The sequence below is a fragment of the Gymnoscopelus braueri genome (genome assembly GCF_963280865.1).
Source record: "Gymnoscopelus braueri genome assembly, chromosome: 18".
Classification (NCBI taxonomy): Eukaryota; Metazoa; Chordata; class Actinopteri; order Myctophiformes; family Myctophidae; genus Gymnoscopelus; species Gymnoscopelus braueri.
This window is the reverse complement of record NC_137618.1, coordinates 31177375-31205362: the sequence shown is the minus strand read 5'-3', so window position 1 is coordinate 31205362 and position 27988 is coordinate 31177375. Positions and strand designations below refer to the sequence as shown.

General features: G+C 42.3%; 2 protein-coding genes across 2 annotated transcripts; one reads left to right on the top strand and one right to left on the bottom strand.

The window, feature by feature from the left end:
• Positions 1-54: 54 nt before the first annotated feature.
• Positions 55-9929, bottom strand: klhl6 (kelch-like family member 6). The gene is made up of 7 exons (XM_080412390.1): positions 9591-9929; positions 8968-9133; positions 5743-6192; positions 5108-5345; positions 4219-4421; positions 3627-3840; positions 55-1138 (listed from the first exon to the last, which is right to left on the bottom strand). Exons 1-7 carry the CDS (start codon positions 9839-9841, stop codon positions 840-842), a joined length of 1821 nt encoding a protein of 606 aa, XP_080268516.1. The 5' UTR covers positions 9842-9929; the 3' UTR covers positions 55-839.
• A 4749-nt stretch (positions 9930-14678) lies between these two features.
• LOC308105639 (immunoglobulin superfamily member 2-like) lies at positions 14679-24476 on the top strand. Its single transcript, XM_080456494.1, has 12 exons — positions 14679-14807; positions 15558-15932; positions 16174-16590; positions 17221-17622; positions 18049-18423; positions 18709-19086; positions 19183-19581; positions 19940-20350; positions 20629-21021; positions 22164-22574; positions 22874-23266; positions 23400-24476. Exons 1-12 carry the CDS (start codon positions 14735-14737, stop codon positions 23621-23623), a joined length of 4251 nt encoding a protein of 1416 aa, XP_080312620.1. The 5' UTR covers positions 14679-14734; the 3' UTR covers positions 23624-24476.
• The last annotated feature ends 3512 nt before the right edge of the window (positions 24477-27988 follow it).

The window sequence follows — 27988 nt, the reverse complement described above, 5'->3', positions numbered from 1 at the left end:
ATCAAATGGCAAAGATGTTTATGTTTTGCATAATTTAGAATGGCCTAATACAAGCCATCAGAAAGAAAGCATACCAAAAGTAAAATAAAGTTACAATTAAATGACATGTAAGTGATGTTTTTAACTTTATTTGCTAAAATAAAACTGAAATAGAAAAATACTTAACATTCTGTATTCCAGTAGTTATCATTGCTATAGACTCTGTATAGCAATGATTACTATGATTCACTTAGTCTATAGGATATAGTATTTGTTCAGTAACGGGTTTACCCATCTGTCCAGACCAGCTCTTAATGAATTTTCAGATCCCAATTTTATCCAATCAGATCATTTACTGATAAATATAATTTATCAGCTTCAATTTGATAGTGTTCCAGTTTCACTTGTTTTTCCTGTATCCTGTACGAGTTTTATCTTCTGATTGTAATTATACACTTATTTGCACAAACATCTGTCCTATAAACTGTATGCAAATTATGTATACTGTATACAAAATGTATTAAATGATCAAAGTGAAAACAATTGTGCAAAAAAGAAACCGAACATTAAAAAAATAAGGTTGCAGAATGACCCTTATAAGCTAAGATGTGATTTGCATTTCATATAGGATTATTACTTTGGAATCCTTTAATTCATCAACTAATCACAATCATTTTAAATATATTGATGATATTGAGAGATCATGGATTGCTTTAGATACACAATCAACCCCACACCCCAAGTGAAAATATTTACACAGCACATGAAAAATACTTTTCCCTCAAACTTCTTGTCTCCTCTATCATTTCACATGCATGTCCTTTACATGGTATACAGACAACTATTCAAGCCTATGTATGTCATGCTGAGGTGTTAGAAGGGGCTATTCTGCGTATGTGTGTGTAGGACTTCATGAGTGTCACGCTGCCATGATGTGAGACCCCTAATGGTAACACACACTCCTCTGTCAGCGCGTTTGTGATGGGATCCCAGCACATCACGGTGGAGATGACCTGGTTCTTGTCATCACGACCACCAGTAATGAAGAGTTTGTTGTTACAGGCAGCGATGGCGCAGCTTGCCCTCTCACCCAGCCTGGTCACCAGGGTCCAGGAGTCTGACAGCGGAGAGTAGCAGTACATGGCGTGCATGGCCCCACCTGAAAAGGTCAGTATAGTGAGACTGAGGGCCACATACTGCACTGTAGCCTACACAGTTACTCCGAGTGTGTTCTAAAATATATAAATGTGCACGTATTATACGTGTGTTCATAAATGCACTTGTGCACACACTGGAAGAAATAAGTCGAGCAACGTGTAAATTCATACACATACATGATGCACACATGACACAAATTATACTTGCAGGCCGTTGTCTGATGCAAATGTACAGCAGAATACTTTACAGGAATGCAAACTGGTTGGGGATGAAAAAACTGAGCAGGAGAAAGACAGAGCCACTGGGGGGTCTGGGGATACAGTATGTCCCTTCTCTCAGAGTAGTGGGCTGCTGGCTACATGGTGTCATTATGACATAATTGACTTTCTTCCTGTGCATTTTGCATTTTGCATTGTGCTGGCAAAGCTTGGCTGCACTCGTTTACATAGTTTATGTCTTTGTGAGAGAGTACCACTTTGTATTACCTTACATCCCAGGGAGGAAATGTATGCTCTTGTCATTTGACCTCAATTTCAACTTCAAATTTCAGCCACGACCAGCTGCAGCTGCACTTAATCCCTGTATCCACCTGCTTCACTATCAATGCATTCTTCTCCTAAATCACTAATTTCTTAAAGTAAACGATATCTGGCTATTACTTACAGTCGATTAAGGTGCACCCAAACACGCATCACTCTTACTTTGAGCTATAGGCACAGGAAGAAATTCTCTGTTATAATCCCACAGAGTAGCCAGCCTTCTACCCAGTCAGGACATACCCCCAGATCCCTATAGGTCACATGCTTTTTAATTTCAAGGACCCCCTTACGGGTCCATGTGGTTCCATTTGTACCATCTCAGAGTTACAGACCTGTAATGGTCCATTTGGGACCCCCTGAAGGAACCCTGAGGGTCCCTGGACCCCACTTTAGCCGCTTTTCCATCACAGCATAAGCACGACACTGTCCAGTACAGTCCAGAACCGCACCGCACCGCTTCAAAATGTCTTGCGTTTCCATTGCACAAAAGTCCCCACTCGCAAAATCCCCACCCTCCCCTCCCCTCCCGAAGGAAATCAACGCCCCTTTCTTTAACACACCAACTTAGCCTCAGGCTACAGGGTTAGCCTAAATGCTAGCGTGCTTCCTCAGAGCTAGTTTGGCTCTTAAGTTATTATTTGGCCATGTTCACCCTGACTTTAATCTTCGCTATTGTTGGGAAGACCTGTGTGGTGTTTAAACACGTTGCCATCACTTATATAAAAAACATTATTAGCGTGTATCGTCGCACATTCATTGTTGCCAGGTTTAGCAGAAAAAAATAAGCAATCAGGTCTATGAAAACAATCCCAAAAGAAGCGACTATCTACGGCTATTTGAAAATAGCAGATCTACAAACTCACAACGCGTAGAGATGCGACGCATTGTGAGTGTGTGCATCTGCTATTTAAAAAAAATATATACATATATAATGTTGACAAATACATATTAATTTGGGGGTCCTTGACATGAAAATGTTTAAGAACCACTGGTTTCAACAACATATGAAACAAGCCCCAAATAATCAACTACATTTTAGAAACAAGCAGTGGTGGAAAAAGTACTCAAATGTTTTACTTAAGTAAAAGTATCAATACTGCAATGTAGAAGCACTCTACAAGTGAAAGTCTGGAATTACTTGAGTAAAAGTACAAAAACTATTGGTATCAAAATGTACTTAAGGTACCAAAAGTAAGTACTAAAATGTTTGAAAATAGCAGATCTACAATGATGCGATGCGTTGTGAGCTTGTAGATCGGCTATTTTCAAATAGCCTAGGTATAAAATAGGGCTTAATGTATGTTTTATAATGTAATCATTTATATCTGAAAAGTAACTAGTAACTAGTAACTAATACGTTTTCAGATAATTGTAGTGGAGTAAAAGTACTACCAATATTTACAAGCAACTTTACAGAAAAATAAGCCCAATGTTGCTTATAATAAGTGGACATGGCAACACTGCTACCGTAGTGTTTACATTTTACAGACACCTGAGTGGACAGACACAGCTGTGAGCCGACCAATCAGCTTTATCACAGCTTTAGCCCCGCTTAGCCCAGCTCAGACCTACCCAACACTGGGTACTTTTTAGGCACCAGTTTAGTACCACTTACACACCACTCTACCCACTTCATTGTAGTGGAAACCGTCGCTGTGGTGGGCGGTGTGGGGTGGGGCTAGGTAAGTCCATGTATATGGAAAGCCGCCTTTTGAGAACCACTGCTCTAGGCTTGAAATGAATCACACTCTTTTGCTTTGAGTAGGCAAACGTCACTCTTTTGCTTTCTGTAGACACACATCACTTTCACTTTGAGTGGCCCCCCCTACCCCCCCCCCCCCCCAATCTACACAGAGATCAAGATTTTGTCAGATATTCACATGTCCTCCTCACAGTAGAAAGCTAGCATTCAGGTTAAAATCAGCAAAGTTGCCATTTAAGGCCACTCACCAACAATATAGATGTGGTCCTTGAATGTAACCGCATTGGTGCATTTTGCCTCGATGGGAATGGCTGCTCGTAGCTCCCAATTCTCGGTACCAGGCTTCCAGCATTGAACCCTATCAGTGGCCAGCTTCCCATTGGGCCCACCACCAATCACATAGATCCAGTTATCAAAGCTGGCTGCAGCGAAAGAGCTAACACCTAGCAAAAGGGGTGCCTCCTGCAATGAATACAGACATGACAATAAGGTTCTTGGGTATACAGCATGTCTATAATTATAAGTCTATACACTCTGTGGGAGACTAAATGTAATTAATAATCTAAGTATTACACATATTTAGATGTTGATGGTCCCCACTGAAACAGAAATGGGTCATTTTAGTTAACAAGATGTTGCATGGCCTCCCTATGACAACGTCTTGGTGTGATATTACTCATTTAGGGGAAGTTAAGAAACAAGTTGTTTCTGTCTGAATGGCTGAATGGCCAATGAGGACTGGATATTGTGAAAACAAAGCTGCCTTGTTTGTGTGCTCAGTCGAGCAGTGTCAATGGCAATATATATATACAAATATAGTTTTAAATGTATGATGTTTACCTGTGTCCAGCGATTGTGAAAGGGTTCATAGGCCTCTACACTAGTGAGTCTTTGTACCCCATCAAATCCTCCAAGTGTGTACACCTTCCCTCCGTGGACTGCCATCTTATGTCTCCAGCGCCCGGTCATCAGAGATTCTATCTGGATCCATCTATCAAGAGCACCATTATACTTCCAAACCTCATGCTGTGTCTCTTTACCTCCTACAGACACAAAAGCATCAAAGACATTTTTAAACCATTTTACACCATTTTACTATGCTAAGATGCTTTCACTTAAAATATTCAGAGATGGAACACCCTGTCAGTAAAGGACTACTATGTTTGTGTTGTACTGTACATTTAGTTACAAGGTCCTCTATCTGAAGAAAGAAGGTGTGAAAAATAACTAACAGCTCTAACAGCAGTTTTTTAACCTTTGGCCAAACAAGGCAGGAAACAGTTAGGCCTATGCTGCTATTCAGTTCCTCAGTTGGAAAACCACAACGGCCATTGCAGTAAAAAAAATAAAAAATAAGAATTAAAAAGTCCCATTCTCTTTATTTATGTTGAGCTGACTCACAAAACGTTGTGCGTAAGAAGTAGAAATGTATGGGAAAAATATTTAATAATCTAAACGAAAACTTCGACATAAAACACCAGGCCAGTCCTCCCTTATGCCAATTTTAATATATAATATATAGATAGAATACTGTTAGGTCTCTCACCCTAACCACAATAAACACTTTAACCATGGCGTCTCTATTTTGGGCATGTCATTATTGCCGAAAATCTGCAAGCTCGCAACACGTTGTGATGCGATGCATTGTGATCTTGTAGATTTGTTATTTCAGCTACTCGTCGTATGACGAAGTATAGGACTTTTAACAAGCTTTTATATGTATGCGTACCAGATATGTATACTTCATTGCGGAACGTGACGCAAGCAAATTCCACCCATTTCCTGTTTTGGCATTCGTCTTCCATCTCTGTCATTGGCAACCGGGCGACCTCTAGCCGACTACGTCGCAGAGGGTCCAGACAGGTCACAGTGGAGATGAAGCGTTCATCCTTAGTGCATCCACCGATGATCATGAATACCTCTGACAGGAAGTGCAGCACACGGGGTTTGGTTCGCTCTGAGACCACCTACGTACCATACACATATATAAAGCTTAGTTTATACTACAGTAGCTTGAAAATCTGTTCATTTTGGCAAGTGGTACAGGCACTCTACTATGAGTATAAATTAGGCCTATGGAAGTGTATGGAAGTGCAGAAGAATATCATTAAATCAGACTGACCCTAGATTAAGCTAAGCTTGTTCCCAATGTTATATCCATTTCATAAGGAGATAGAGCCTAGAAAAGAACCACTGCTGAATGTGTCTAACCAGAAGTACAGGCAGTACAGGGCTATCAGCCTACCGGAACTTCTTGTAGTCCTGTACTTCCTATACTTATACCTTAGGCTGTACTGTAGTTCTTGTCCAGCCTAGATACAAGCTAAGAGCAGATGTTATGGGCTTTGAGGTAAACATGCATACCTCCCTGCCAGACAGGTGATAAGTGCGGGCCTCCTGTAACAGAGGAAATGCCTCACTGCAGCGGCGAATCAGCTCATCCGACTCCACTTTTTCCAAGAAGTATACTGGCCTCAGCAGTGGTAATCGCACATATGAAAGCAGCTTGGCCAGTGAAGGGTAGCGTTCATTCTCCCGCGCTCTCACCCAGCGCATCAGTGCCTCAAAGACAAACTCTTCGCGTGTTGCGTTCAGGTCGTCACGCTGCAGGACGAACTCCAGAGCGTCCCCTGGTAACTCTGCAAAGTCATCATGCTGGATGACCTTGAAGAACTCTTTCACAATGTATTCCTGAGCCCTGGCTCTCAAAGCAGGCAGGGAATGTCTGTCAGCCAGACGCAAAACCCAGATACAGCTCTCTGGTTGGAGGGACTTGGTGAGAAAGCCGGCACACGCCTCCACCACACGCAGGAACTGGAGGGGAGAAGGAAGGGTGCATAATGGTTTATGAGGTTGTAACGTTGGATTTGTGTGTGTGTGTGTGTGTGTGTGTGTGTGTGTGTGTGTGTGTGTGTGTGTGTGTGTGTGCGTGTGCGTGCGTGTGCATGCGTGCGTGTGTGCATGCATGCATTGGTGGTATTATTATCTAGCAGCAGGAGCTTTAATTATTTATCATCATGACAAACAAAAGGGTTGCTCACTAAAACAGGCACGCACGCACGCGCACACACACACACACACACACACACACACACACACACACACACACACACACACACACACACACACACACACACACACACACACACACCACCACACCACACCCTACCACCTGTTATGTTTACCAGCTGTTAAGTTAATTTGAAAATGTGTCCTAGAAGTAAACAACAACTGGGCAACTTTCACTTCCCTGTCTGAGCTCTCAGTGTCGCAGCACAATTCTGTTTAGAAATTGGGTTGATTTAGACACTTGTGTTAACACTCTGGATGTTACTGTGCAGTCTATCAACATGTCACTAACTGTCACAGCTATGTGGAATAGAGAAATGTATTTAAAGTGACAGGAGCAGAATCATCTCAAAAGGTGGTTCCTTCAATTTATGAATAGGCCGATGTATCTTCATAATAACTATAATGGTCCTTAAAATGGTATTCTAGCCTTGGTGCTTTTTATTTCCAAAAGACTTCTTAGATGAATTAATTCTTCACCAGACCTAAAACCTAATGTCTACCAAAATATAATATAGCTATACTATACAATGATGCAATGAACACATCGTAGGGAAACGGAACTAAAAGTGGTTCCTTAGAGTTAGCTATCTTACACCCAGTGTTAGATAGCAGTTCAAAAACGCAGTGCAAGTGTCACTGTTAGTTTCCAACTGATGCAGTTGTCAATGATAATATAACGTGGGGGTTGATGTTATACAGTAATTATCAAATGTACTGTAATAGCACTCATGCCCCCATTGGCGTGTTGGTCTTAAAAATGAGGTGTAGTCAGATGCATTGGTGGCACATTGCAACATTAGGAAAAGTGAAAAAAGTCATAAAACAGTTGCGCCTAGACCAGCTCTGACCAGGTCTAAAGTGTGACGCAGTCCCTCACTGCAGCATTTCCCTATTAAGACTAGTAGTAGTTTTACCTACTGTAATAGGCGGGTTTGCAACGTGTATGTGTGCACACTGCTTGCCATGTAAATCCATCAAAATTCACTCATGTAAAAAATATATTAATAACCTGGGCCAGATTATAGCCTATCTATGGCAGTGGTTCTCAAGCTTTTCAGGCCGCGACCCCAAAAAATAATCATATTTGAACTGGGGACCCCCCACCCTGACAAGCACTTGGAATTGTAGGAGGCATTACATTTAGTTTGACTCGGTTTCTCACAGATAAGTATTGTGAAGATCGGCTATTTTCTCTTGTTTTGCCTCTGTCTTAGGTAATATTTGACAATTTGGCCAATGTTTGACCATTTTTATAGTATAGTTATATAGTTACTTTTGATGCAGTAATGGTGTCTTAATTTTTTAGAGGTATAAAACAATTCTATTACTTAAATGGTCACTTTATAAATGTGCAGATAGCCTGTATACTGTATGTTGGTTTGTTTACTGTTGAGTGAGAAAACATGCATATGCATATGCATTTATTTAAAATAAGAAGCCTACATATTATTGCTGATAGAAAAGATCAAATACATCTCATCAAGTAAGAATGTCTTTCTTTGTTTCTCTCAGTTCTTATTCATTTTGGGGGCATCCATTGCAGCCAACCGAATTAATAACTGGTTTAAAAAAGATGGTAACCGAGAATGAGCATGTGATTATTAAGTTGATATGTCAAGATAGCACAGATGTCTCTTGTACTGTAATGTCCTGTAATGACTGCATGCTCAAAATATGCCATCTCAACATAGTGACAGAGGGTGGTCCACCTGCTCCCGTTTCCACTTTGTTGTTTAAGGAGAGAAGTGCTTTTGTTTTCCCCGTCTCCTGACATCATTATATCGGAGACGGGGAAAACAATTGGAGTTTCACACACGCCCAAGGTGGAGCTTTAGACCAGGGGTTTTCAACCGGTGGTCCACGGAGGTATTGCAGGTGGTCCCTGCCCTGGCCATGCATTGAAAATAATAATAATAATAATAACTTTTTATTTTTATTTTTATTTTTTACTTTTAATAACTTACAGGTGTTCTTACTGTATGGTGTGTGTGTGTGTGATATGAAATGTGAGCTTACCATAATCACAGTAATCCTTAATCATATTCTATCATATTCAAACAAAATCACTGTATTTTATTAGATATTATATTGATATTATAGCTATTTTCTCCAGCTCCCTGTGGTGCATGAACCCCCCACCACTATTGTGTGGGGTGGGTCTATGATGGACCCACCATGCACAATAGTGGTGGTCCCCAGGTTGCTCTTAGTCGGGATGGTGGTCCCTGGGTCAAAATCAGTTGAAAACCCCTGCTTTAGACCATGCATGCACCACCTTGCCTCATCGATCGTGAGGAGGGTCGTAAGAAATGTTTTGAAACTATTCCATTGCATCGATTATTATCGGATATGAATTTGTTTGTGTATTAACAATGTATGTATCAAGCACAACAATGAACTCTATGAGTGCATGACTCAGGGATGTTGACTATAATTGTAAAAGACTAAACCAAAAGTACTCTTAGAATTTGTGCCATACATTTCTATAGCTTGTCAGTTACAATAATTGTATTTCACCTGGAACTGACTGGCAGCCTCCAATATTCTTTGTACGTTGGTGTGAGTGATGAGGGCTTGGCTGGTGTAGGTGTAGTCCAGGAGGGACCTCATGGTCTCTCTGTCCAACCCCTTTATCTCCACGTGCTCCTCGTGAGTCTCCTTCAGACCACTGCAAAACATCGCCCTGCAACCACATAGTGTATGCAGTTAAAAGGAACATACCAGCCTTTTGGAAACGTCGGTCGTTTGTCACTCACTCTGACTTTGATAGAATTTCATTCTTCGAAACTGTCTTTTTGATATATTTTTCATTACATCAGAATAGCATTTTGATGAAGTTTGATAACTTTTCTCAGGTTCCTGCTGGGGGTATCGGTCCATGAGTGCCGTGCTGACTACGCCATCGGCCGTCCACGTGTACTGTGCTGACTACGCTAACGACCTCCTCCCCAAAGACTCCAGGGTCGGCGACCCTCCCCGGAACCCCTTTCACTTCCCTCCATTACATTCTATGTATTCAATAAATACCCTAAACTTTCCATAAAGGTGTGTTTCTTTGCCTAGTGAATTGAGAGGGTTGTACAGTATATCTCAACAGTTTCTCATACAGACTCAAATTAACAGTCAGTGTTTATTTGTACCTGAAGTAGTTGCTGGCGGCAGCGAGTACAGCTCTGTGGCAGGAGAAGTCTTCGCCCTGAACGATCAGAGTCACATCAGTCAGCTGTCCACTGAGCCGCATGGTCTCCATCCCTCTCTGCAGCTCCATGGCTAGACCCCCATCATTCCAGCACAGTTCAGCTTCACCTCCCACACTCTCCTTCTCCCCCTCTTTTTTGGCTTCAGAACAAGGCAGGGGTCCATCTGTGGTTCTCTCCAACGAGTCACTCATCCTCACACAGAAAGTAGGCTACTGTACATCCACTTTGTGTAAAGCACGCCGTCCACTGAGGGGTTCACACATACATAGCGTCCACACACTTCATTCCACTTGACACTGTGACAAGTATCAGCCTTTTTGACAGTTGTGTGTGTGTGTGTGTGTGTGTGTGTGTGTGTGTGTGTGTGTGTGTGTGTGTGGGATGTTTCTCTCCTGATCTCTTACACACTTCCTGTTCCTGCACTTATTTGCCTGTGATTGGTGGATCTCCGTTTTGAGGAACAGATGAAGCAATTCTAGCTTTCTTGGAACTTCCTCCTCTGAATGTTTTCTAGGTTGTGGTCTGAACAAAACCCCCCAGAACCCCCCCCCCCCCCCCACCCCCAACACACACACACGTGCGCGTGCGCGCACACACACACACGTGCGCGCGTGCGCGCACACACACACGTGCGCGCGTGCGCGCACACACACACGTGCGCGCGTGCGCGCACACACACGTGCGCGCGTGCACACACACACACACACACACACACACACACACACACACACACACACACACACACACACACACTACGCTGTGTTCCCCATTTCCCAATGTCACAGGTCTAATACTCAATGCAAACACAGGTTTTGTCCTTTCCCCCTGGCCGTTTCCAGGCCTGGTTTACTCACAATAGACCTACAGGCTGAAAATTGTTGTTTTGATTTTGTTTTAACCTATGTGGCACACCAGCTGTTTGGGATTAAGCTCATCACAGGATTTCCTTTTTTTCTTTTTACATAACGCTGACTTTCAGATTCAATAAATAAGTATGATTTAACAATAGGCCTATTTTGTTGATTAACTTACAGAAGATTGTAATATGCACAAGGATTGACCTACATCCCAGTATCTTTAGATAATCATATACCTATACTTACTCACTCTTCAAGGGATGGTTCACCCGAAATCGATTAGTCACCCCATGGAGACTTGAATTCATGGATACATATTTGTTTTTGTTGCATTCCTAAGCCAATAATTTGATTGCTGCTGGACATAAAATTATTGGCTTAGGAATGCGACAAAGACAAAAGAATATACATGAATTCAAGTCTCTATGGGGTGACTAATCGATCGGGAAAAAAAGGCATTTTGGGGGTGAATTATTCCTTTAAGTTGTCTAAGCATAGGTAATAGAAATACATTTCTGACACCACATGGTCTCCTTTATCAAGATACAGCAGGCCCAAGAATACAGGATGTTTCTGTCAAGATGACTGTGCAAGATGAAAAGTACTCTCATCATGTTAGAACATCATGTTTTATGTGTTCCTAATTCCTATCCCATCTACAGTACTTCTGCATCATTCAGCCATGACGTACATATCTTGTGGCCACAATGTGGCTTGTGCAAATGTATTATATTCTCTGTGTGTGTTTAATAACCTTCAGAACATGTCATGTGACACTACCCTGGTGCCATCTTGTTCTCCAAACTTGCCGCTTACTTGTGACGGTTAATTGAACTGAATAACCAGCCACCACCTTAATAGAGGAGAGCTTTAAGGATTACAACAGATGATTATTAAATTACATGTAATTACACTACATGTTTCAGTATATCCACTAGGTGGTGCCATCACATCACCTTATTTGCAATATCATATCCAATTGGATCATCACAATATTGCAGGTGTTATAGAGATTTTTCTTTTTTTAATCCCTAGAATAGTTACTAGACATTATTTGAGATGTTAATATTTTCTAGGCTGATGTTATACATTTTACTTCCAGTTGGAATAATTGTATCAAATGCTTGCTCAGACAAGAAACAACAAAGTTACCCAAAACTTTCCTTAGCTAACTACTGGCAACCAAAGTTTATGATGGCCGAATGGCTAATTGGCTAATTTCAATTTACGTACCTTCCCGTTTACTCACATGCTACCGTACATTACTCAATGTAGAACCTACCCAAAAAAAAAGAATTTGGAGTTAGCCTACTGATCCATCATTGGACTATTGGACAATATAATATATTGACATTGTATAAGACCAAGTCAAGTGTGCTCCTCGGAGCGCAGGTCTCCGCCAGACCGTGTTGCCTACACAGCTAGGGCCCAGAAAATGTGTAAGGCAGTCATAGCCAATTGGAATGGGATCTGAAAAATCTGACTTATACATTCTAGAGAGAGATCATGTGTACCAATTTGTGTGAGTTTTGGACAAAATCTGTAGTAGTAGCAAAAGTGTGTTTTGAAGAAAACGCAAAATGTCTGAAAATGTAATTTGGCACAAAATAATAGCCGATATTTTGATTGTACATCCTAAGGTTCAAGAGTTATTGGCCAAAACATGAAGTGGGCAGTCCGATTTGAAAACCTTTGGGTGTAGGTTCTTCCACGGCCTACTGTGAGTGTGCTACTGTGAGTGTGCGTGCAATGTTTAATGGCAATCGGGCACTGCGTTCATGATTTGTGCATTTTGTGCACAACTCCTGGGCCACTCCTGCAAACTTTTAAAGCCAATCGTAGCCAATTGGAATGGAATATGAAAAATCGGACACATACATCTTGATCACATGACTACAGAGAATGTGTACTTATTTGTGTAAGGTTTGGACAAACTGTAGTAGTAGCAAAACATTTCTTAGGACTGAAACCATAATCTCCGGCCTTTGGCTGTCCGGCCTGGTGGAGTAAAAAAGAAACAGGTAGGGGATGTTATTGGTGCAGGAGATATGCCACATCTGGCCAACCTACGTACAGCCCTACCTGCATGGTCAAAAGGAAGCAACTTGACAATTATGCCAAAATTGTGTTGTGTTTAGGGCTGTAAAGCCAAATGCTATGTATCAAATGAATAATGCCTAGGCTTTTCTGTTTTCCCGTGTTGACACACGCACACACACACACACACACACACACACACACACACTCACACACACACACACACACACACACACACACACACACACTCACACAGGCATCCCACGCATGCAGAACGGAAAGCACATGGTACAACCAACACCAGCTGGAAAACATGCAGAATATTGAGAGACCAGCTGGATTTATACCGCTCATGAGAGAGGCAATCCCCACTTGACATGGGTAGTTATTGCAATTAAGAGCTTGAGGCAGTACTATGAGCAGTACTACTTGTCAACCAGTAGGTGTCCTACTGCACCTGACAGAGTCAACATTTCTCAATGGAAACTTGCAAGAACATCTTCAACCACTGCATGTGCTAATTATATTGTATTACTCTACCATACAGAATGGTTAAAATACAATGTTATTCATTCAAATAAGTACCACGTTGCTGCTTTAATTACTTGAATAATTACTTGAGTAATTTATAACATTTAGCTTTTACTACTGTGTGGTGTAATTAACTTTTTAATACAGACCATTACTGTAGTAAGCCTAATACCCCCATCTTCAGTAGTACTTTAAGTGTTCTCAAATACAGCATATTGCATTTATTTAATGTTTTAATGTTATTGTTATTATAAAGAATAAGTCTTAAATCAAGTTAAATGTTAGGCCAACTCCTACGTTGTATAACTCACTGGGATACATTGTTCTGTTGGATTAAAAACATGCACAAATGTACATTTAAAATGACAAGTTTTATGTTATTGTTGAAGTGCATTTTGCAACGATGAAACCGTGTGAAAATGTATTTAACTTGGGAGACGAGCCACTTCCGCTTTTACATAAGGTATCAGTGAAAACTATTAATTTACCCTTGATGCAGACAAACGCTGGTAAATGATTTCTCTCACACTGCAACAAAGCAACAGTAATTGTTCATTTAATTTAAAACAAAAATGATGTCCTCTGAAACAGATCTTCATAAAAGAACTTCCCCTGTCCCTGACCGCTTCATGTGCGTACAGTACATTCACACATTATGTGTCAAAACATTGCACAATGAAAAGACATGTAAATAGCTTGTGCAAGCAAATTAACAAGGCTGTTATGGAGTTATGTCATCTAAAACATACAGTGGCACAAAAATGCAGTGGTGCATCAAACCCTAAGCCTTGGCCTAAGTGACCAGGACATTCTCTAAAACTGTGTCTAAACCTGACTTGTTGGTACTAACATAATGTGAACTAATTTTGCTGTGAGTGTATCTTATAATTGTTCAACTTGCAGATTTTTGTCTGCTCAATTCAGGAGAGGCCAAGGTGCTCACAGAAGTGCAATCTGGAATGGTTTCCGTTGTGTCTGACATAAGTGCATGTAGAAAATCTCCATATATGTGCATTTGACTCCATATATGTACATTTGACTCCATATAAGTGCATTTGATAGGGGCCCCTGTTGGGAACCCCAAGGGTTACGGTTTATGTTGTGTCTGACATCAGTGCCTCTCCCGCAAATTGTGGATGCCAATTGTAGCCAGTTGGTATGGAATATAAAAAATGTTTAATATATAGATTTATCACATGAGTCCAGAGATCATGTGTGGAAATCTGTGTGAGAATCTGTAGGAGTAGCAAAAAGTCTGATTTGAAGAAAATGCTAAATGGTGAGAAATCTTGTTAGGCAGAAATGGGCATGGCCAAGGAACCAATGAATCCGGGAAACAAATTGTTTTTATTGTAAAAACCTATCTTGTGTACAAGAGTTAGAGGCCAAGACATAAAGTGGGCTGGTATAGCGCCACCATGAAAAATATGCAGGAAGTGACTTCCTTGGCACAAGGTGCTGATCAGACAGACAGACAGACAGACAGACAGACAGGAAACCACATCTTTACAATACTTCCCCCTTTACAGGAAGAATATGTTCATAGCTTATATGATGACACTGTTGCCTTTTCACACATGCAGACTCAGAGTCAAGCAGTAGACAGCCAGACAGAATGAGCTTAGTTTCATACTTGATAGTTTGAGCATCAGCTTCAGGATGACGCTTTCCCCACAGTCTCTTTGGAGGGCCAGTGTCTTGCTGTTTCTGGGTCAAAGTATTATCCACTCAGGTAAGCACAGTATCCATTTGACACTTTGCATGAAACACCTGCATTTAATTTGGAGTTTGCTGAAAATGTAACAAAAATACCAGAGTGTAAAGTTGTGTAAAACATCTGTTTTTATAAGTCTTATTATTTTAAAGATGAAGTCTTAAATGTTAGGCCAACTTCTATGTTGTATATCCCACTGGGCTCTACATTGTTCTGTTGGATTAAAAACATGCACAAGTGAAATAAGTGAAAACAATTAACTTACCCTTGATGCAGATAAACTCTGGTAAATTATTTCTCTCACAGTGTAACAAAGCAACAGTAATTGTTAAGTTAATACAAATAAAAAAAGTCCTCTGAAATAGATCTTCATAAAAGAACTTCCCCTATCCCTGCTTCATGTGCGTACAGTACAATACATTCAATATTATGTGTCACAACATTGCAAATGAAAAGACATGGAGCGACTTTATAAACAGCTTGTATAAACAAATTAATTAAAATGTTACACCTGTAAACCTGTGATGTGAGAATAAAGATGATTCTGATTAATAAGGCTATTATGGAGTTTTGTCATCTAAAACATAGCACAAAAATGGGTGCATGCACAGTGGTGCATCGAATCCTAACCCTTGGCCTTAAGTGATCAGCACATTATCTAAAACTGTGTCTAATCCTGACTTGGTACTAACATAATGTGAAACAATTTTGCAGTGAGTGTAAATAATAATTGTTCAACATGTGGATTTTTGTCTGTGCTCAATTCAGGAGAGGCCAGTGTGCTCACAGAAGTCCAATCTGGCCCCCTCTATCGTGTGATGAACTATCCCCTTTCCATCTCCTGCAATGTGAGCGGTTTCAGCAACCCTAATGCCAAGCAGGACTTTCATTTCAGCATCTATAAGACTGCACGACCTACTATACCAATCCAGATCATCAGCACAAAAGACCCAGACTATAGCTACGCCGCCTATAGTTCCCGCGTGAATAATAATGACATCACTGTGGAGCGTGTGTCACTTACCTCAGTCCTCTTTAAGATCAACAATCTAAAGGAGGTTGATGAGGGAGACTTCGAGTGTCATGTACCTAACTCAGAAAGTGCATATGATGGGACCTATCATGGCAGGACTACAGTCAATGGTACAGTAATTGTGTTTTTTGAGGAGAACTTTTTTTTTCTAGCAATAGAAAAAGCTAGATGCAAATATTAATAAAACTTTCTCTGCTTTAATCATTGTTAGATTCCTATAGTTAAGTCATTCTATTGGGGAAAATAAAGTGCTACCTAAGCAAGTCATTGTATTCCTTTATTATAAAACAACAACAGTCTGATTGTGTCATTTTTACATTTTGCTCCCTTTCTCCCATTTGGCTTATTTAGTGATTGATAACACCCTTGCTGTTTCAACCCCTGACACCACCCTTCTGAGCCATAATGTGGGTGAAGCCGTCACTCTGACATGCCGAGCCTCCTGCAACACCATCCAACACACCCACCTGTCAATTACCTGGTCTCTTCTTAGAGACGGGGAAGATCATGCCCGACCTATCATCTCGCTAGATAAAGACTTTACGCTAAGTCCTGGGCAGGAGTTTGAAGAGCGCTATCAGTCTGGACTCATTGTGTTGGAGAAGGTCGGAGAGGCCACATACAAGCTAAAGATGACCCAGTTGGAGACATCAGACCAGGGCTCTATCTACTGCGAAGCCCAGGAGTGGATCCAAGATCCAGACCGCTCCTGGTATGCTATTGCTAAGGAGGTTACAGGGGCCATCGCCCTAAAGGTCAAACCTAAAGGTTGGTAGCATTTTATAATTTGATTACAATTAAACTGTGTGACATGAGCAGTGGTGTAAAGTAACTAACTACATTTACTCAAGTACTGTACTTAAATAAAATGTTGAGGTACTTTTACTTTACTGGAGTATTTCCAATTGTCTATACTTTTACTTCTACTCCACTACATCTCAGAGGCACATATTGCACTTTTACTCCACTATAATTATTTGATAACTGTAGTTACTAGTTACTTTGCATTACATTATAAAACATACATTAACCCCTTTAGCCCTATTTTATACATAGGTTATTTGAAAATATAGATCTACAAGCTCACAACGGGTCGCGATGTGACGCGTTGTGAGCTTGTAGATCTGCTATTATCAAACATTTTAGTAATTTTACTTTTGGTACTTTAAGTACATTTTGTACTTTTTTGAATTCCGGACTTTTACTTGTAACAGAGTACTTCTACATTGCAGTATTGATACTTTTACTTAAGTAAAACATTTGAGTACTTTTTCCACCACTTGACATGAGTTGACACATTTTTATTCTCTTCACGTTGAGTGTGCGTGTCTGTGTAAGAGGATGTGTGTATGAGCATCATCATTCACATATCACGTGGTTATTTCCTGTCTTGCACAGAGGTGGCGCCAAGCAAGGGTACTTTAGCAGTGAGAATTGTAGTGACACAAACGACTCTGCTGGAGGGGCAAGAGATGTCTTTATCCTGCAACGTGGACACTCAGAACCTGGAAGAGCGATTCTTCTCTGTGGCTTGGCTCCGGGACAGCACAGAGCTGGCCCGCATCGGCCCTACAGGGGTTCTGTCAGTGGGGCCAGAGTACAGTGGCAGAGAGAGTGGAGGAGAACTTAGAGTTCGGATTGGGGACACAGATCACAGGCTTATATTGCGACCTGTCAGAACTCAGGACCAAGGGGAATACCGCTGTAGAGCATGGCCTCAGGACAGAGGAACGGCTGGGACATTCATACAGGGTGCAGCCCAGGACTCCACTACCCAGCTAGTCACCATCTCAGCCACAGGTACGTGTATGTCTGCAGTTCAGCCGGGATTCGATCATGACAAAGGAAAAGTTGCTGGTCTAGACGTAAAAGTCACACAAATGGGACATAAATTTGCACACACACATCCAAATAGAAAGTACACAGCCTGGCTCCTCTCCTTGCATTCACTACTTCAAATTCAACTTCAAGTTTATTGTCACATCACAAGTTTACACCAGGTATAAAAGAGTGGGTGAAAGTTTGTCCAAGCTTTCTATAAATTGCGCTACATTAAATAAAGAATACAAATTAAAGAGTCACAAATATGCATGAAGTCTAAAGGTACAGTATATATACAAGGCTCAAGAATGTTACTGTTATACAGCGTGATCACATATACAGTGTTCAGTATCTATTTAGCTAAATAACAAATAATATATTGTCTCTTGTGTCTTCTGTTCACAGCAAGTGCGCTTTCAGTTGAAATGCAAGAGAAGAGTGTGACCGTTCAAGAAGGTGACAGGCTGCAGCTCACCTGCAAAGTGAAAGGGGCCAAGGGTCAGCTCTCCATCACCTGGCAACATAGATCAGCATCCGTAAAAACCATCAGTGATGTCATCAGCATTAACCAGGAGGGTGTTATGGAAATGGGGTTGGGGTTTTCACAGCGCAGCCTTAAGGCAACGCGCCCAACCCCTGATACCTTCACCCTGGAGCTGAATGAGGTAATACCCGCAGATGGTGGCGTCCACCTGTGCACGGTGTCCGAGTGGTCCATTGAAACGGCGCAAAAAACACTCAGCCAATCACAGTCCAGCAATGTGTCAGTCTCTCCTGCAGGTAAAATACATATTTTTATTTTCAAGAGTGATGTCTTGAGAAAGAGAGAGTGTGCATTGTCATTTGTAAAGTCTAGTCAATACCTTGTCACTTTCTTTCGATTGAAAATCAGATGTTTAGTGCACAACACAAAAGAATTAGACAAGTTAGGCATAAGAGTGTGGGTTTGAGTAAGAGCAGATGGAGTTTTCATCTACTGTCTGTAACAGCATCCTACTGTACATATGAAATTACAGAAAAAGCATCTGTGGCACTAACTAACCACATTTCATCATTTTCTAACAGAGGCGTTAATAAGGGTGAAATTAATTAGTCGGAAAAACATAGTGACGGTCGGTGAGCAAGCAGCGCTGCTGTGTCAGGTACATGGGCCTCGTCTGCCCGTGACAGTGACCTGGAGCCTGCAACGAAAGGGCGCCTCATCCCCTGATAACATCCTGACACTGTCCCGTAATGGCGACATTACATGGCGTGGTGACCTAGGACGCTACCAACTGAAAACTGAGGTCCTACAGAAAACTGAGGTCCGGCATACCCTGCTCCTCGTTGGAGCAAGCCACAGGGAGGCAGGAACGTACCAGTGTGACGTTTCCGTCTTTCTGCAGGGAATACACAGGAAGTTGCCGGCATCCAACCCCCTAGCTGTGATGGTGAAGAACCCAGGTATGGCCACGGTTATAAGGCTATGAACCTTTCAATCTTTCTCTCTGTTTCTCGCCAAATTTGTCTTATTCTTTTCATTCTTATTCTCTCTCCTAGTCAGCAAACTCTCCCTAAGAGCTTCCAACCCTGTTGTGAAAGGCAACATCAACACGGATATAGAAATAAAATGTCACATTGTTGAGAGAACATCTGACTCCTCTCGCTTTGCTGTCACATGGTCGGTCCAGGATCACACAGGAAGCAATAAGACCATTCTGAGCTCTGACCGTGATGCTGTGCTAACGTTCGGACTGCAAGCAGAGTCGGGCACATGGCAGCGATTCAGCATGAAGCGCAGCGAGGGCCAAAGCATTGACTTGACCATTCGACAGGCTGGTGTTGGGGACAGCGGAACGTACCACTGTGGCGTGGTGGAGTGGCTACAGGATCCTCGTGGCGAATGGTATGAGCTGTCACCCGCCCATAGAGCCATAGACGTACAAATTGTAGAGCCAGGTAAGTGGCTTTATTGTAACATCACCTCCTGCCAGTGTGGAGTTTATATATTTTTTTCTTATTTTTTATAACATGATATCATCGCTGCCGGGTGGAAACTTTGTATTATTTACTTTTTTTTACTTTTCAGGAAAAAAAGAAAATGTATAACCTGTGTTCCAATTGATCCAGTGTAGTCATTATTTAGTCACAAGCTCTTGTTAAAATCATTGCTTAAAAAAAAAACAAATGACATGCCCCCTATTTGGGGCATGTCATTATAGGCAAAAAAGATAGATGTACAAGCTCACAATATGGAGGTTTCTTTCCGACAACAACGTCAGGTACATTTCTCTTCTCTAACTCTACCCTTTTGTAGCCACTGACTTGCGTGTTGATAAGACTGAGATGCAGCTGATGGCCGGGGAAGCAGAGGAAGTGGATCTAAATTGCACGTTGACCTCAGGTGCTGCTAACCCTTCCTTCCGCTTCACTCTCACTTGGTTCTACATGGCACCTGGTGCCCCTGGTACGAAAGTCTCCCTGGTGGAGCTTGACCACAGCGGCATACTGAGGTATCCAAAGAACCAGGAGCTCCAGTCCCTTCAGGAGAGGCTTCGTCTCTCGAGGCCTACACACACCAGTTTCAACTTGGGGATTCAGAGGGCTGACGAGAGGGACAGTGGGACCTATCAGTGTCGAGTGGAGCAGTACCAGCTCAACCAAGGCGTCTGGCAGCAGAAGGCCTCCGACGATTCAGGCACAATCACTCTCAGTGTAAAGCCTACTGGTATGCTTGCATTTCTTGCCTCCAACAGCAATATAAACACTTGTATATGCATGCATGTGTCTTTCATTATCATCTTATGTATTATATGTGTTAGGTTAGTGAAAACAAAAATAAATCTACCTCTTTTTCTGGTCCCCACAAGGGAAAGGGTAATTTTTTTTATTAATTTATTTTTAGTTTAGAGTTAGGGTTAAATTAGTTTATGTTTAGGTGTGTTTGTGTTTGACTTCACATGATGATGTGTGTGTGTTTACATTCATGTATGTATGTGTTAACAGAGAGTAACCTGTCCATGCTGAAAAAGGATGTGGAGCTGAATGTTACTGCGTCCCATAAATTCAACGTCCCCTGTGTCATCACCTCACGATCCAGCCAATCATCTGCATTCCAAGTCACATGGTTTTGGAAGAAGGAGACAGGGTCCAAAAAACTCCCAATCTACACATCCTACCGAAACTCCACCCTACAGGATAGGAGTGACAAGCGTGAGCGAATGAGGTTTGACCATCCTGCTCCAGACCGCTTTGAACTTACCATACTGGGATCTGTTGCTGCAGACAGCGGCCTGTATCTCTGTGAGGTGGAGGAGTGGCTTCTCTCGTCATCCCACGGCTGGAGAAGAGTGGCAGTGGAAACATCAGGAAAAGTCACCGTCACTGTTTATGCAGGAGGTAAGCACAACCTGCTGTCCTTATTTTGACCATATCATAATCCTATATTAAAATTGGTTTAAGGGAGGACGGGCGGGCGGACCTCTTGACGTCACACTCATGTCACCATGAGTCAGCCATAACCATATAAGGAGTTCCCAATGCAGCTACGTCCAAATATGGAGTGTGTTGTCTAACCTCAATGTGTCGTCATGGCATCAGGCACAAACAAATCAGTCAGCTCCATATATGGGCTCCAGAGCCACAGATCTGACCACCATGCCCATATATTTGGACAGACCGACTTCAAACTGGGTGCACGCAGCGGCTAGGACTCGAGGGAGTACGGTGCCCGCTGTCAAGTAGTTTGGATATCCAGTTGTCCAGAACCGCCGATCCAACCAATATGCCCATATATGGACATTCCAATATGGGCATATACTGATGACATCAGGGATCTCCACATATGGGCATAAAAGGGACACAGACAGACAAAGCACCCGACAGTATGACTCAGACATATTGGCCGGATCGGCGGTGCGACGTATAGGCTGCATGCGGCCCGAACCTCTATTGACAAAACGTTTCCAAAATGTTCTCTTTTTTACATAGCAGATCTATAAGCTCACAACATGTCGCATCACAATGCATTGTGAGCTTGTATATCTGCTACTTTTGCCACATGACACCGTTGGCGTCGTATGATGAAGTATGAATCAGGCTTAACCACTTAAACCCTATGCACTTTGTTGACTCGGGTCCCCCTGGGATCTAAACAGTACTTGGTTCCCTAATTTTCCCCCTCTACTCCAAATCTCTTCACTGAAAAATAGCCAATCTACAAGTTCACAATGTGCTGTGGGCTTGTAGATCTGTTATTTTAACTGAATGTTCGCCTATAATGACGTGACCAGAATAGGGATGCTAGGGTTCATGTGGTTAAGTGGTTAGCCTGCTTTCGGTGTATAGGGCAGGCTACTCTAATGTACAGGCTGCACTGTACAATGTATCCCTTCATCAGAAGATGTTGCTGCAGTCTCTGAGTCAGGATGCTCCTTGGGCACGGTGCTTGGTGGACTGGCATGTGTTATAATCTGTCTTCTGGTGGTCATCCTCCTGTTGAAGTTGACCTATGTACATTTCTCTTCTCTCTCCTTTTGTAGCCAATGACTTGCGTGTTAATAAGATTGAGTTGCAGCTGATGGCCGTTGAAGCAGAAGAAGTGGATCTAAATTGCACGTTGACCTCAGGTGCGGCTAACCCTTCCTTCCGCTTCACTCTCACTTGGTTCTACATGGCACCTGGTGCCCCTGGTACGAAGGTCCCCCTGGTGGAGCTTGACCACAGCGGCATACTGAGGTATCCAAAGAACCAGGAGCTCCAGTCCCTTCAGGAGAGGCTTCGTCTCTCGAGGCCTGCACACACCAGTTTCAACTTGGGGATTCAGAGGGCTGACGAGAGGGACAGTGGGACCTATCAGTGTCGAGTGGAGCAGTACCAGCTCAACCAAGGCGTCTGGCAGCTGAAGGCCTCCGACGATTCAGGCACAATCACTCTCAGTGTAAAACCTACTGGTATGCTTGCATTTCTTGCCTCCAACAGCAATATAAACACTTGTATATGCATGCATGTGTCTTTCAATTTACGTATTATATTTGTGAGGTTAGTGAAAACAAAAATAAATCTACCTCTTTTTCTGGTCCCCACAAGGGAAAGGGTAATTTTTTTTATTAATTTTTTTTTAGTTTAGAGTTAGGGTTAAATTAGTTTATGTTTAGGGTATGTGTGTGTGTGTGTGTTTGTGTTTGTGTTTGTGTTTTTCTTCACATAATGATGTGTGTGTGTTTACATGCATGTATGTATGTGTTAACAGAGAGTAACCTGTCCATGCTGAAAAAGGATGTGGAGCTGAACGTTACTGCGTCCCATAAATTCAACGTCTCCTGTGTCATCACCTCACGATCCAGCCAATCATCTGCATTCCAAGTCACATGGTTTTGGAAGAAGGAGACGGGGTCTGAAAAACTCCCAATCTACACATCCTACCGAAACTGCACCCTACAGGACAGGAGTGACAAGCGTGACTGGCTGAGGTTTGACCATCCTGCTCCAGACCGCTTTGAACTTACCATACTGCCATCTGTTGCTGCAGACAGCGGCCTGTATCTCTGTGAGGTGGAGGAGTGGCTTCTCTCTTCATCTCACGGCTGGAGAAGAGTGGCAGTGGAAACATCAGGAGAAGTGACTGTCACTGTTTATACAGGAGGTAAACGCAACACTGTCTGATTTATATATCTGCTCAAACCATATTACTCTACTGTTTCACAAATTAGCCTGTTTGGTGAATGTACTACACTTTGTCAGGCTATCATTATGGATTGTGTCTTTCTCATCACCAGGAGTTGTCGCAGCTGAGTCCGGATGTCCCCTAGGCATGATGCTTGGTGTCCTCACATCTGTTATCGTCTGTCTGCTGGTGGTCGTCGTCCTGTTGACACTGAAGATCTGCCGGGGCCAGGTGTCAGGAGGCAAACAGTCGCAATCTCTGTGGGCAGAAGAAGGACACCCTTTGAAACCCAAACCTGAGCCACAACCTGAGCTAGATGAAAACTGCGAGGAATAATTGCACCAAAATCTTCCTTTTTGTTCGACTTTGTTACAGTAGTTTGATGAAACATTTAGTTGTAACCAGATTGATCTCCAGGTTTACTTGGGCATATTTTTTAGATATTAGTGATATTTGTGATATTCGCCATGTACTATCTTGTTGCAGCATTCCATCATGCAAATTTACATTTTATTTAAATTCTATCTATTTATGCTGTTCTGTGATGAATATATTCCAAATTTGCCAGTTTTAATTTCATCACGTGGATTAAAACTAATGAAGTAGATGCTTCCCACCGAGTAATATAATTAGGTTCTACACTAACAGTGAGTGTTGGTTTTGATTGATTGAATACTTTATTAAGAGATTGCAATTAGTACAGAGGTACGAGGTACATGGTTGCCTTTAAGTTCAAGTTTAATGTCACGTAACAAGTTTACCCCAGGTATAAAGGGAGTGGGTGATTTTGTTTAAGCAAGCTTCCCACAAATTGCAGTTACATTAAATCAATAATAGGAATTACAGTAGAAAATAAGAGTAATTAATATGCATAAAGTCTAAAGGTAAACGTTACTGTGGCACAAGGGTATATTATGTTAGTGTGATCACATAAACAGTGTTTTCTCTACAGTGTTTTGATAAATATCAAACACAAACATCGTACTTAAAGCGTCTCTGTCTCTGTACTTGGTCCACTCTTTCCCCCCTCTACACCAAATCTCTTTGCCGTAAATAGCAGATCTAAAAGCTCACAATGTGTTGCGTTGCGATGCGTTGTGAGCTTGTAAGTCGGCTATTTTAATTTTAGCCAAAGGTCCCCCAGTCAGAATAGGGATGGTGGGTTCAAGTGGTTAGTGGCTCAGCCCGTAGCACTTGCCCTAGCCTTGACGACCTTGCAGGATTATGCAAAGGCTAAAATATAACTTAGATAGCATGTGTGTAACCAACATCTGAAGTGAACTGAGCTCCTGACCTCTGGGTAGTTGAGTATAGTAGCATTCTTTTGTTATTTAGCAAGCTGCTAGTAGTGGTACCCTAAGTGCTTTTCTATTAGTATTGTATTATTAGCTTGTGTGGTAGTCTGTAGTTTATAGTTGTATTGTTTTTGTGCTTCAAGCAGTAGGCTATTGGCACTCTGTAGTAGTAGAAGTAGTTTCACCCTGTATAGGCCACTTGATTGCCTTGTGAAGTGTGTCGTTTGGGCAGCACAGCTCAAGGGATAAATAGGCAGGTTGAGAGTATTCTATTCATTGTGTAACCAACATCTGAAGTGAACTGAGCTCCTGACCTCTGGGTAGTTGAGTATAGTAGCATTCTTTTGTTATTTAGCAAGCTGCTAGTAGTGGTACCCTAAGTGCTTTTCTATTAGTATTGAATTATTAGCTTGTGTGGTAGTCTGTAGTTTATAGCTGTATTGTTTTTGTGCTTCAAGCAGTAGGCTATTGGCACTCTGTAGTAGTAGAAGTAGTTTCACCCTGTATAGGCCACACAGGTTCACAACTGGGGTTCCCCAAGGCTCGGTTCTGGGTCCTCTTCTTTTCTCTCTCTACACTACATCTCTGGGTGCTGTCATCCACTCCCATGGCTTTTCCTACCACTGCTATGCCGATGACACCCAGCTGATCCTCTCATTCCCCCCCTCTGATACCCAAGTGGAGGCACGCATTGCTGCTTGTCTGGCTGACATCTCGGAGTGGATGTCGACAAACCACCTGAAGCTCAACCTGGACAAGACCGAGCTGATGTTCCTCCCGGGGAAGGGCTGTCCGCACCGAGACATGGCCATCACCATTGATAATGCTGTGGTGACCTCAACTCGGACTGCGAAGAATCTGGGTGTGACCCTGGACGATCAACTGACGTTCTCGGCAAACATCGCATCAGTGACAAGGTCCTGCAGATTCCTCCTCTACAACATCAGGAGGATTCGCCCCTTCCTCACGGAGAAGGCAGCCCAGGTGCTCATCCAGGCTCTCGTCATCTCCCGCCTGGACTACTGCAACTCCCTCCTTGCTGGTGCTCCGGCATCTGCCATCAGACCTCTGGAGCTTGTTCAGAAAGCTGCGGCTCGTCTGGTGTTCAACCGCCCCAAGTTCTCCCACACAACCATCCTTCTCCGTTCTCTACACTGGCTCCCCGTAGCGGCTCGCATCCAGTTCAAAACCCTGGTGCTAGCCTATAGGGCAGTGAAAGGAACAGCTCCTTCTTACCTCCGGGCTATGGTCGATGCCTACACCCCTGCCCGACCACTTCGGTCTGCCACCTCGGGGCGACTGATTGCCTCGTCACTCAAAGGTCCTTCTGGCCGATCCACACGGTCACGACTCTTTTCTGTTCTGGCCCCACAGTGGTGGAATGAACTTCCCACTGATGTTAGGACAGCAGAGTCACTGCCCATATTTCGCCGCAGGCTGAAAACCCACCTCTTCAGGAAACACTACCCTTCCTCTCTGCCTGACCTACTTGTTGTTAACTAGTTGTACAAACGCTTGTTTTCTATTGTTGTATTGTTTATTGGATCTTGTTTAGTCGATACACTTAATTGTTTTAGCTCATGCTCATTTGATTTAGCTATTTCGTCTCATCTGTTTAAGGAAATAGGTAGCTGATATATTGCACTTTTACCTTAGCGCTAGGTATACTCTTGGTTGCTTGTTTTTGCAGAAAATGCACTAAAGACTTCTGGTGATTAGTAGTTTTCGTTCCCTACCTATGTTGAATACACTTATTGTAAGTCGCTTTGGATAAAAGCGTCTGCTAAATGACTGTAATGTAATGTAATGTAATGTAATGTAATGTAATGTTATGTATTGTAGACAGATGCCAGGTCATTGTTGACCTGGCATCCTATAGTGTGTATAGTTTCAATGATAGGTTCTTGGTTTACGTACGTATTAGTTATTATTAGATTACTGGTTTACTTATGTATTACTTTATTATTAGATTACAATTTTTATGCATTTGATGTATTATGTATGATGTATTATGATGTATTATGTGTATTATGTGTATTATGATGTATTATCTTGTGTCCTTGCTTACTGTAAATTGCTTTGGATTAAGAGCGTCTGCTAAATGCCTAAACTAAACTTGGGGGAGATTTTCCAGTATATGCCCCAGGGCATGTTCAGTTTTTGTTATTGATCATTTTATTGTGTTATTGTTTCATTACGGTATGTGTTGGGGGATTTATATGTGATTAATGCCATTGGTTTATGTTCATTTAACAAGTTATTTTTATGTGTTTTTGCCTTACACCATTGGTGACATGTTGCAGTAGGCACTCCCTCTCCCTTTTTGAGTTGGTTTTGGGTCTGGTATTTGTAAGCTGTTTGTAACAATAAAGAGTATTCTTTTCAAGATCCATTGTCAGGACTCTTCATTTAAGGCCTGATTTATATTGCACGCCGGTGTCGCATGCTGGAAATAGCAGATCTACAAGCTCACAACGTGTCAAATTGTGAGTTTAAATTTGGCATCAAGTGTCTGCATTGAATCATGGAGCAGCTAACGGTCAAAAGTATACGTCAGACATAGGTGAAATTATACAGACATGTACTATAAGGCACTGTGGGCTTACAATTGTCAGTGACAGACCCTAACCAATGGATACTGATTTTAGTCTGTTTTATGGAGGAAGTTATATATAATCATCAACCTTGTATATCATAGAGTAAGTTGACGGGAAGCAACAGGAGATGAGTAATGTGGCAAACTTTTTGACAGAGAGACAGGCACGCAACGCAAATGTGGTAAGAACAACAAATGTCAGAAAATGGAAACAAGAACCATGTTCTCTTCTGTGAAAGCAGGATGTGGTTCACAGCTGACTATGTGATTTATCTCGTCTGTATATTCAGCACAGTCACTGGTGCGGGAGATATGCCACATCTGGCCAACCTACGTGCAGGGCTGCAGGCCCTACCTGCATGGTCAAAAGGAAGCAACTTGACAATTATGCCAAAATTGTGTTGTGTTTGGGGCTGTAAAGCCAAATGCTCTGTATCAAATGAATAATGCCTAGGCTTTTCTGATTTCCCGCTTTGACACACGCACACGCACACACGCGCGCACACACACACACACACACACACACACACACACACACACACACACACACACACATACACACACAGGCATCCCACGCATGCAGAACGGAAAGCACATGGTACAACCAACACCAGCTGGAAAACATGCAGAATATTGAGAGACCAGATTTATACCGCTCATGAGAGAGGCAATCCCCACTTGACATGGGTCTCCGAGGTGGAAAGACTGGTGACGCGAGGTTAGGTAGTTATTGCAATTAAGAGCTTGAGGCAGTACTATGAGCAGTACTACTTGTCAACCAGTAGGTGTCCTACTGCACCTGACAGAGTC